This window comes from Cygnus atratus, chromosome 1 (genome assembly GCF_013377495.2).
Source record: "Cygnus atratus isolate AKBS03 ecotype Queensland, Australia chromosome 1, CAtr_DNAZoo_HiC_assembly, whole genome shotgun sequence".
Classification (NCBI taxonomy): Eukaryota; Metazoa; Chordata; class Aves; order Anseriformes; family Anatidae; genus Cygnus; species Cygnus atratus.
The window spans coordinates 153,581,560-153,593,598 of record NC_066362.1 but is presented as its reverse complement, the minus strand read 5'-3'; the positions used below and the strand labels follow the sequence as shown (position 1 = coordinate 153,593,598).

The following is a 12,039-nucleotide window of genomic DNA, read 5'->3' as shown; positions in this document are numbered from 1 at the left end:
CTCCCCTCTTAGCCACCTCTGGAGAGTAATACATCCCACTCTGTACTATATAAAAGTAACCCATCTACATTTGAGTCTGTGTCTGATTGCTTACCTTTTATGGCCAACATTGAGAAACAGGCACTCTAGGTCATGATTCATCTTGTCTAAATGCACGCATCAAGAATAATTAGGTGAATCACACTCTAAAACTGCTCATTTCTCTCCTCTATAGTGGAAAATTATAAATGGAGGCCAAGGTGATTAGCTTATATATAGACACCTATCCTGTCAAGGTCTCCAGGGATGTGAGACGAACACTCCTGCAGGTCTAAGACTGGTGTGATGAATTGCCTGCTGGAGCATCTTACCCTTCTTCTTTGATTGGAAAAGAAGTCATAGAATAGTAGAATCATTCCAACCTTAATGATTCTATGATTCTATGATTCTATGGTTTAGGTTGAAAAAAACCTCTAATATCATCTACTCCAACCTTTAACCTAGTAGTGAAAGTCAAAGGCAGGCACCTAGCTTAAATGGGACACTTAATGTCTGAGTTACGAAAATTAAATTAAATTAATCCTATCCTGAATGTGAATCTGCCACTAATAAGCAACTTTTTTTCTTTTTAATTTTTATGTTTTGCTGAAACTGTTGGCCATTCTATGATTTTAGGATTCTCCGAAAGAAACACCAAGAATTCAAGAAATAAATCCAGTGAAATTTTTGTTGAATTTTATTTTTTTTCTGTACTGTTTTATTTAAAGTTTTATTTTACATTTGAAGTGTTTTTTGTTTGTTTGTTTGGTTGGTTGGTTGGTTTTGATGACAATAAATGTGAAAATGTAAAACACAGTGCGGATAAATTCTGTTTTGGCATCAGCAAAGTTAAGTTGTGTGCTGTGACGGCAGAGAGATGGTTATGGGCAGCTTTGGACCTTTCCTCCATAACTTTTTATGCCATGCCTTTTATGGCATCAGTTTCTTCTATTTCAGGTTCTTGTGTGTCCAAAACTTGAGGAGTGAGAGGATTGCCTGCTGGAAGTTGTCTCCTGTCACTACATAGAGCAGTAAGTTTCCAAACGTATTTAGTGCTGCTAAAGGTTTAGCTAGAATGAGCATAAAAAGGATCATGTTCTTGAAGTGGCAGCTAGCTGCTTGTACTCGGAGCTCTATTCGAATCCCCCGAAAGATGTGGAAGGGGAGGAAACACACGTAGAAGACCACCAAGAGGACGATAGCGAGTCTGCGAGCCTTCTGTTTGTAGCAAGTCTGTGTGTGGGGCCCCGTAGCCAAGGTGTAAATAATGAGCACATAGCACAGAGTCACTGTCAGCAGGGGCAAGAAGAAACCAAACATCGTCAGCAGCCAGTTATACCACCGACTAGTGTCAAAGTCCTCAGCAGAAGACAGGTCTGGGCAGATGGTCCTGTTCTCCATGTGCTTCGTGGCGATCAAGATGCCCAAGGGGCTGATGGCTGCCAGGGAAATCATCCAAACTACTATGCAAGTCACCACTGCCCACCTCCGTTTTTGAACAAAAACGCATCTAATTGGGTGGACGACTACAAAAAAGCGGAAGATGCTGAAGCAGCTAAGGAAGATAATACCACTGTACATGTTGAAGTAGAAACCAAAGTGAATAAACTTGCACATGAAGTCTCCAAAAATCCAGTTATTTCCATTAGCAGAGTAGTGTATAAAGAAAGGAAGAGTAGCTACATACAGTAGGTCAGTGATGGCCAGGTTTAGCATAATGATGGTGCTGCTTTTCCAGGGCCTCATCTTGACAAAATAAACAAAAATGGCCACAATGTTCCCTGGGAAGCACACCAGGAAGATTAGGCTGTAAAGGACAGAGAGGTATGATTTCACCTGTAAGAAATCTTCATCCTTGCAACTTGTCAAAGGGTCTGTGTGGCCTGGCAGAGCAGTAAAATTGTCTGTGCCTTCAGGTGCCATGTTTGAAGAAATCTTCGTAAAGTGGAAGAAATCAGACATATAATCAGACATATAATTTTAGCTGATTTGTTAGGACAAATGAATTCAATTAAATCTTCTGTTGTTGGAGCAAATGTCATATGTTAAACAAAGTATAGTAGGGGGAAAGAACAGGGATATGTTAACATACACAGCTTTTACCTAGATCCCCCCACTCCAAATTTAATTTCACCCTCCTCCCCCTCCACCCCTCCTTTAATTTTGATGATGATTAATTTTACCTTTGCTTTATTTAATCTCCTGCAAGGAAGGTGACAACTGAAGATGCTGCTTATCCACAAACCTACAAGAGCAGAAAGAAGACTTTTAGGAAACTAGAGAAAGTTTGGGCTCAGATTTTACAAAACTTTGAATTAGCCTTAGCCTTTCAGAAAGCAAAACTGTACCCACATCTTATCTTCATTAAACTGAGCTAATCAGTGGTCTGTACTCATGAAATCAGAGATGGTATTCTAGTTTCATGAAGATCAAAAGATGTTGGGCTCAGACACAGATCTCAGGATCTGATTCTCCCACAACCAGACAGTAACGACTTGTCCCCTGAATATGATCTTATTCTCATGGAGTCATCAGAGTATCAAACTGATAGAAGTGTATTTCATGGGAAAAAGAAAAAAAAAAAAACTTGTTAGTGGTATAGTGGCATAAAACTGACTTTAATGACTAAAAGTGTTTCTCAAAGAGCAGAAGAAAGGTGGAAAGCACACATACTGACTAAAGGCATTGCTAGCCTCCCATTTCATGTGAATTGCAACTAGATAGACTTGTCTCTGAAATGGTTTCTGATCTGCCATGGCCAATTTGGATCTCTCCACAGTGAGTTCAGGACATAACCTCTCTGGGTACTGTTTTAACCTGAGGGAATGGTAACCAAGGATGAAATTATCTCATCTAACTTCAGACTTGTAAAAGTTAGACATTTAAACTGGAGCCAGTCATCCTAAGTCCCCCTTTATCATCGAGAGAGAGAGATCTAGGTTCCTCCAGGGCATAATATATCTTCCCATAAGAGAAGTTTCTAAGATAAATGATTTACTCTTTTGGTATACATATTTGTCTCCACTGATGACAAAAGCAGCCCAAGGAGACGGAATTGGATGTCTAGCCTTTACATATCTCAAGTGAGGCAAAAGCATGGGTCTTCAGCATCTCAGGTGAGAAGCACTCCTGCAGAACCTGAACTAGTCCGTCTGAGAAAACAGTTTTAAGTGACTTAATAAAGTGCAAGACAGGGTACTATCAAGCCCAAATTTCCCTCTCTTGTCTCAGAAAGACAGCCTTTATGTTAAATCAGTATCACACTGAACAACCATGATGAAGACATTGAATTTAAAAAACTAATTTTAAAAAATCAGAATTGTACCTTATTGCTGTCCTGGAAGTCCTCTGTATAGAATTAGCTTTTGACGTGATTCATTTAGCAGCATTTACCGTATTGCCTCTATGGCAGTTTCTGCATTATCCCAAAGACTGATAGAACATACAGATTTTCTCTGACAAAGCTAGTCATTAAGGCTGTAACACAACAGGAACGATCCCATCCTAACCAGTCAGAAAGATGGATATCATTTTGTTATTCAGGACCACTGCTGGGAGAAATTTGAACAGTGTCCCCATAACTTAGTTAACAGAGTAATACTTTTTAACACAAACATTAGCTCAGGTATAGCAGCTTTGCTTTAAGATGTATTTGGTAAAAGCTTAGGCTTGCTCTAAACAAATTCAGATTAATGTTCAGACAAAAGCTAGGGATATACACATTTTTATCTCTTTTCTGCTGCTTGGTGACACCACTGTCACCCACATTTATATCTTTAACTGATATATTTTAAATAAAGCTAGACAAAATCTTCTATAATGTTTGATTCATCCCCAGTTTAGTTTCCTTGTACTGCTGATCTGTTCTTCTCTGCAACCTTGAACCCTCCAAACTGAAAATGGAGAAATATTGCTTACCTGAAAACCTGCAATTCTGCTTCTCTCTTTCATTGCTGTGAGCAAAGAGCACTACAAATGAAATGTATTTATGTCTTCCTTACAGTGAAACAGGACTTAGCATGGCTTTGCAATCATATACACTCGCTCCCTGGCAGACCGAGACTCCGTGTGGCAGTAAATTAGGAGAATGGTATAAAACATCAGCCACTGGCTTAGATATCAGCTTTTAGACCTGGGTGGTTGCAGGAGATATCTTTTGCCCTCTGCCCCTCATGCTGTCTTGCCTTCTGAGGACAGATCACGCTTTTCTGGCAGCAGTTCTGTGTGCTGAGGTAGCCCTGTAGTATTCAAACAGCAGCAGATCACATTTAAATTAGCGTGTATGCATGCGTCCATGTGTTTGTAAATGAGAAAATTAAATTTATTCTCTGGTTCCTGTGAAGTGAAACCTGATCACCAAACTGAATAAGGCGTGTTGCCATTTCAAGGTTAGGTGAAAAATATTATGACATACTGTTTCTGCATTAAAAACAAATGTCTAACAAAGTCCAATTTTCACCTCATGCAAGAAATGAAGTTTTGGCATGATGTGCTTTTCAGGAAGTGTGTCATACTTTCTGCTTGTTTTTGGTGAATAGATTATATACAGTTAATGCTGACCAGTTACTACTGAGATGTCTGAAGTTGCAAACTTATTTTCTTTTGAGCCTTTGCTTTTGGGCTTCATGATTCTCAAGAGCTGCAATCATCCATGTTTCTTGAACCAAAAGACTCTTCTTGAATAAAAATCTCATTACCATCCTTAGCTTGAGGAACAAGATCAAAAGAGATTATTAAAAAAAAAAAAAAGACAAAAAGAAAAGAAAAATCGTAGTATCTTGCATTTTGAAACTGTAGGTTCAATCCCTGTCCTTGCAGACTGGTACTTACAAAAAGGCTCCAGCTGCCCATCCTTGTGCAGCCTGGTAGCCCTGGTACATCTTATAGGTCCTACTCAGTGATGAGGTGTATGATCCAGATTTCACCTCTAAAGAGTAGGCTTGTTAGTGCAGTTATGGGGAACCATATAGATAAGAATATTTTTAGGAAGGCCATCTTGACACTCTTGCATGCCTGCACCATCAGCCTGAGTTGGGAGAATATTATTTGTTTTGCTAGTCATATTGCTAGTCATATTGAAAGAGCAGTAGTGGGCACAATTAAGAGTGGAGCAGCAATCTGACAGCTAGAACATTATCTATCTGTTACTATTATTCTGTTCTCATTTGACCAAGCTTTTCTCTAGGTCAATGCCTAGAGTGCTTTAAAAAAATGTCTGAATTTTCTCCATAATTGTAAAATACATTGTCATGTACCAGCTCAGGGATCAGCAACTGTTTAAATAGCTATTACCCTGTTCCTAGACACTGCATGTGTCATTAGAAATCATTGGTATGAGGCTGTGGCCTAATAAGCACAGAGGGAGCTAATTATAGCTAGGGATCATTTAATGTGTCCATACTTAATCTATTATACCCCTGTGCAGCAGGGGCTGGTATTTATCCCACCTTGGTGGTGGCGGTGGACATGAAACGGAAGTGGGCTTTCCCAGCACTATGGCCATAACTGCCAGGGATCCAGGGCAATGGGGTTTTGAACAGGCTCTGGGGTCACCTCCATGGGTAGGAAAAGAGAAAAAAACCTCTATTTTCAGACCAGCTCCAAGAAAGGGGCACTACCGTGAGGTCATTCAGAGCAGCTCTGCATGGAGACCAAGCTGTGCACTTTAGCCTACCCAAATCTTCTCTCATTCATGCCTAAAGGGACTGTGTTGCCTCCTACCTGCCCCAGACCTCGCTTGACCCTTCCCCAGAGCTTCATCATCTCCTCACTGAGCATGGACCTTCGGAAACATTGGCTTGATTTGCAGCCGTTGATTGGGCCAGACCCTTGTGTCAGGCACTTGGGAAGCTTTGTACAAACAAACAATTCACATCCACTTGTGAATGTCTGAACATCACCTGCCTGGTGTTGTGCAGGATCTCTGTGAATGAAGGCTGACACTCCAACGTGACTTTCAGCTCTTCAGCCTGGGGTCTTTCTTCCTTACCAGTAGTCTCCCCACCTCATTTTCATGGATCTTTTAAGTCTGCCTATAGGTAGATCAGTCTGATTCTTACCAAAAGCAAGGACCTTTTCATGCTTTAAGGCTATCCTTGCCCAACTCCCCTGTCCAAGCAACGGAGAGAAACTACACCCTGTAGTTTCACAGCTGGCTTCAGTGGCCCTAATTTCAGGCTGCTGTCAAAAACATTGGCAGCACTACCTCTCTCCTCTTGTCTTAAAAAAAAAAAATAAAAAAAAAATTCAGTGGTGCAATCATGGGATGTGTTGGCTCAGTGAGCTGAAGGAAAACAAAACAGTTTTCTTATTCCTGGGTTACCTTTCTGGTGTGTTGGTGAGTGGCTGTGGCTTCTCCTGTGAACACTTCGGCTCCAGCAATGGGGACTGGCCAGGGACAAGAGGAGGACAGCAGGAGCAGACCAGCTAGTGCTGGCAGTGAGGTTGCATGGAAGGTCGATTTGTCAGATGTGCTGTCATTTTCCCAAACTTGATGACCACTGAAAAGAATTGCAAAGACCAGCCAACAGCAACAAGGAAGCTATTTGCACCTTCCCTGAAACAACCATTACAAAATCCTGCAGAGTTCACATGCGTATGTAACTGTTGCCCTTGGTCACTGTATAGAAAGGAAAAAGGAATGATTTGGTAGCAGGATTATTAAGTAGATATTTCCTCCTAAAACGTTACACTATAGGCTGGGTCAGCTATCAGAGAGAGTACAACACGTTGTATTTTTCCTTCTGTGATGGCAGGCTGAAGAGGACACACAGGGCAAGAGATGAGTTCAAGTATCGGGAGCACACAGTCTGCTTCAAAAACTTGCGGTCTAGAATACAGAAGTGGAGAACAAAGTCCAATGCCTTTATTTTGCTTTGTTCTGTTAAATCACACGTGGCTGGTTGCAAACAATGACTCTTTCCTCTGCATGGGCTGGCTGTTAGCTTCTGCAGGCATTGGGGCAGAAGAGGTCATAGCAGGGCTTTTTGTGATATCTCAACATCACTGCTGGACTTGGCTGTAATTAGGACTTGCAGGTGTGAGGGCTGACAAGCTACTCCTTCACCTCAGGGGCCATTCTCATCTCAAAAAAATCTGATCTAAAATCAACGGGTGTAAGTGAAAGGCTCCTGACGGTGACCCTGGGCTTTGGGTCAGACCTTCAGACGTGGCAGCACACAGTGTAGCGCAGTGGGAATAGCAAGGATAACTCTGATTAATTGCAATGTAGGAAAATAGACAGTTTGTTGGGCAAGTGCTAGGCTCCGGAGCGTTATGAGCTTTCATTATACATTTTACTTTTGGTTCAGCAAATGTATAATCTTTCCACGGGCTATTTCCCTTAGCAGAGACGCATATGTTTGGCTGATCTTACTCTGTATGTGATTGAATGCCTAATTACAGTTGGTATCAGACCACCATCAAGAGATGCTCAGTTCTGTTGAGAATGATACTGTGCATCTTCATCACACAGGAAAACGAACTCCAGCTCTCCCTTCACATTTCTCCCCTGAGACAGACTGGTAAGGGCAGCATTTTTTAATCCCTAAATGCATGTTAAGTCTAAATTAATCACTTCTAAATGCTGCCATCCAATTATGTAGGTAATAGAGACTGCTAATGAAAACTTCTGGAAAAGAATATTTTACCTTCAGAAAATTGCATGTATAATCTGGAATATAAGCAGTGCTGCCACATCAGCTGAACAGAAGTAGCTCAATACAGTTCCAAAAATAGCCTATATGGATCTGAGGCACAATTTTATGGCTAACGCTAGTCCTTGAAGTGAATTGGTACTCATTGACTACAGGGCACAGAAGAAGACAAAATCCACTGAAGCCCTTAGATGAGCACTGAACTTTCAGGTGATGAGTTGAGCCATGGGGAACAGAGAGAAGAAAGGCAATGGGACAATTTGTTTGCTTAAAGCCAGTATGTGCTCAGGTACCTTGATACAGCTTGGGCAAGACCATAAACTCGTGAATAAAAAATGCTGTGGGAGCACCCAGCTATGAAGCAGTCTTACATAGCAGCTGTGCTGGGTAAAGTTTTCCCAGCAGACGTTAAAACACAAACTAAATTCATCGAAAACATGTCAAGGGTTGTAATTGTTTTAGGTAATGGGGCATTTCCTGAAAATGACCCAGCCTAGCTGGTCTGAAAACAGAGAGGACCGATTTGCTGCCTTGTTATTCTGGTTTTTAATTCAAAGACAGAGCAGTCTATAAACTCTTATGAGATGAGATGTGCATATTTGACTTCCAGTGTCATGTCAGTACAGGATTCAGCAAAGGGTGCTAGCAATGTGGCCTCCAGTGTCCAAGCAAGTTTGTAGTCATTGAAGATGTATTCTCTTGCCATTGCTGCTGTAATTTGTTCGCAGGGTGCTATGGCAAGTGAAGGGAAGTCTGCCCTTCGCTTTATGCCACTCTAATAAAACTTTGTCTTCAGATGACTTGCACCATCACAGCCATCTACATGTGAATTTAATGTACACAGAAATCAGTTTTGCAATTAGCCAGGTGCTCATCCCTCAGTTAACACAAGCCCTTAGCTGTGCAGAAGACCCCTGCATTACCGTGTTCCCATGCTGGTCTCTGCAGCCCTGCTACCAACATACCTCAGCTTGCTCCTTCCTGCACCCACCACCTCTCTGAAGATAATATTTGATCCTTTTCTTTGGATTTCTGATTGCGGTGGCTTCTCAGACCATCACTGTACCAGTTAGAGCAAGGCAACCCAAAGCTGCTGAAGATGCTTACCTTCTCAGAGCCTTCTGTTGCCCCTAAGGCTGATAAACCAAGTGCTGGGGACCTTCTTGCCCTCAGCCCACCATGGACCACACCCTGTGCACCCTCACATGCCATTTCTGAAGGCAGCTCCCTTTGCTCCTCTGCTTTCAGGGTGCTCTGCTGGTGTCCCCCTGAGAGTCACTCAACAAGAATCTGCCCTGCCTTTGGAAGAGTCTCTTAAATGCTCTTTAAATGCTCTTTAAATGATGCTTAAGTGCTAAGCATTATTATCCTTGAGCAAATAAATGGCTCTCCAACAATTCAGACTGGGTGGAGGCATGGATTGTTGAAATAGCCTTCAAGGAGATAATTCCTACAAGCTGAGCCTGTGGAATTAATGCTTTCATTTTTTCATTTTTATTTTAAATCTAGCCTTTTTCCTCTGACTCTTTTGGGTTCATCTAAATCAAATAAACAAAAGGGAGGTCCTTTTTTTTTTTTTTTTTTTCCTGCAGAAGCTGTCTCTTGCTTTGCCTTTCCATGTTAGCTTTCACCCAGAGCTTTGGGGCCACTCCTGGGCTTTGGTCAGATCTCCTACTCCTACTCTTGAGATTTGCAGGACTTGAACAAACAAAGCACCAGGCTTATCTGCCATGCCTGGTCAGCTGGAGATCTCTGCCATAAGCCGATGTATTCTATTTGTCTCCATCAGGGAAAAAGTTTCAGCTAAAACACCAGCACTTCAGCACACATGAGTGTCAGTCTGTCCTTTTGAAGACAAGAACAGTAGACCAGCTGTGCTGGTTTACATAGGCCAAATGCAAAAATCGTGGAGCACAGGACAATCAGCATCATGTAACTCAGAAAGTTACACTTTGCTGCCGGTCTGCGGTGGGACTGGTTCCTGCTGGAGCAGAATCTTTGAAAGAAAGTACCTAGCAAATAGATGAGGGTGTGCACCTTGCTGTCTCAGCCCAAGCAGAGAGTTGGCAGAAAACAGTTCCCCTGCGTAACTTCACAAGCAAGCTCTGTGTGTACTCCATGGTACAGAATAATTATGCAGTGTATTTTTGTCATTGCTCTCAAAGCTGGCACTGCCTATTATAAATACTGTGAAGGTACCTATTAATGTTTGCCATAGTAGGGAGACAGCAAAGAAATCACAGCACCATATGACAGATTTCACTTCTCAGGAAAAGTAAGAAAATAGAAAATAAAAGACAATTAGAAGAAGCTCTGTGTGCTTGACCCTAACTTTTTTTCTTTCTTTTTTCTTTCTTTTTCAAAAGGCACTGTTTGATTGTTGTCATTAAAATGAATGATATAATATGCTGAAGGATATCAGAAATATCATGCCCTGCATATTCAGGCTGCTCGGGGTCAGGGGAAGTGTTGTAGCTACTATACTGCATTTTCCTAACATACAATCCTCCTGCTGCATATTGGCATGACTGATGGCCTGCTAGAACCTGACGAGGGAATAGCTAACGGGGCCTCTGCATCAGATTTTGCACATAATTTTCTAAGGAGGTGTAAACTGGTGTATTGCCACCATCTTTGGAGCCAAGTTAATTCACATCAGCAGAGCATCTGGCCCTGTAATCCACTGGCTTTCATGGCGCTGTCAGTGCAGCAAGCCAAGCGCAGACACCTCCCCTCTGCAGGATTATCTTTGTGCGTGCAGCGAGTTGCCTGTCTCTCCTGAAATCCTGTGTCCCGATTCAAAGGGGTTTTGCCTGCTGGCATTGCAGGATGTGGGGTGGAAGGAAACTCCTCAGGAGCCTGTCTGCTGCCCCAGATAAGGTTGTATCCTTGGCAGTCCCATCAGATGTTTTTTCCAACCTCTTCTCAAATCTTCTCTCTACCAAACCACTCCTGTGCCCACAGCACGTGTTGCCTCATGTCTGACATCTTCCCAAGCTAGTCCCAGTCAGGGGCATTCTGCTCTCTGGCTACAATTATGAAGGTTTCTGTCTTCTTTCCTCCAGTGCTGCTTCTTCTACATTGAACAAATCCCAGTCCCACAAACTTTTCCTTTTTTTTGGCTTTGCTTTGAACCTCTGTCCACCCCATCCCCTCCCTTCTTGAAGTGCAGAGTCAGACCATGTGCACCACCGCACAAGACATGTTACCAAAGCAGAAGGGTTACTCGTCCTGTCCTGCACTCTATACTCTTATTTCTACATCCCACTCTGCTGTTTGCCCTTTTCGCAGCATATTTGACTCATATTCAGCTTGTGATCTGCATAGACCTTCGATTCTTTACCGCAGTACTGCTGCCTAAGCAGATAGTCCTGATTTGTGCAGTTTTGGTTATTTTCCCACAAACATAAATTTTTCATTTGTCCTCACTGAATTGCATCCTGTTTTTTCAGACCATTTCTCCAATTTCTGTAAATTGCTTTGAATCGAATGCTGTACTCCAGCATGCCGGCAGTCATCTTGTCATCTGCATGCTTAAAGGGTATACTTTCTACTCCATTGCTCAAATCACTAGTGAATATAATAAGGGTGAGCTCACTGCATAATCTGGGCTTGGATGGAAATTTTTGTGATGCTAAACATCCTGGAGCTGGGCCTTGCACCTCTCCCCTAGAAACTCCTGACAGCGTTATTTATGTCTGGAGTAGCAGCTCAACCACAGAGCCCAGCAGCACAGGCTTTTGTGTAAAATCTGAGAGAAGCGGAAAATTATTATATTTTGTATTTCTTGTGTCCCCCTCCCATGCTGATGGAGCACTTCAGAGAGAAACCTGTTCTGCCCCATGAGAGGAGCTGGACCATGCTGGACTAAGCAGCTCCTGTGGCCAGCAGCCTTCTCCATCCCACCATTGTCATCTCTCCCATTCTCCACGTGGGACTGCTTCTCTGGCTGGGTAGCTATCCTGGATGCTGCCTACCTGCTTTATGTCAACATTTTTGATAGAGTCAAGACATTCACGTGAAGCGTTTTGATTCTGTTGACTCAGCATTTCCTGAGGGCAAGGCATTCTGCTGGAATTTTTTTTATCATCTGAAATCAGAATGTCTGATTTCTTCCCAAATAAACTAAGTACAGAGAAGCCAGCCCTAATTCTGAGAGAAAATGGATCACTTATCTTGGACAGGGTAATTTTTTTCCTAATTCTCACCTTCAATGGTTGGTGTGCACAGATAACCCTCTCCATTAACATGGTAGCAGCTGGATTGAGCTGATGTCTCCTGGACAGCAAGGGTAAATTGCTGATGTCTTTGCAAGGCAGTAGAATACCACATGGGCTCTGAATGCAAGGGTGGGGGAAAATAAACT

The 12,039-nt window shown here is 42.4% G+C and overlaps 1 protein-coding gene across 1 annotated transcript; it reads right to left on the bottom strand.

Annotated features, from left to right (window-relative positions):
* Positions 1-966: 966 nt before the first annotated feature.
* On the bottom strand, positions 967-1,941 carry LOC118253082 (2-oxoglutarate receptor 1-like). The gene has a single exon (XM_035557090.1). It carries the CDS (start codon positions 1,939-1,941, stop codon positions 967-969), a length of 975 nt encoding a protein of 324 aa, XP_035412983.1.
* Between the last annotated feature and the right edge of the window lie 10,098 nt (positions 1,942-12,039).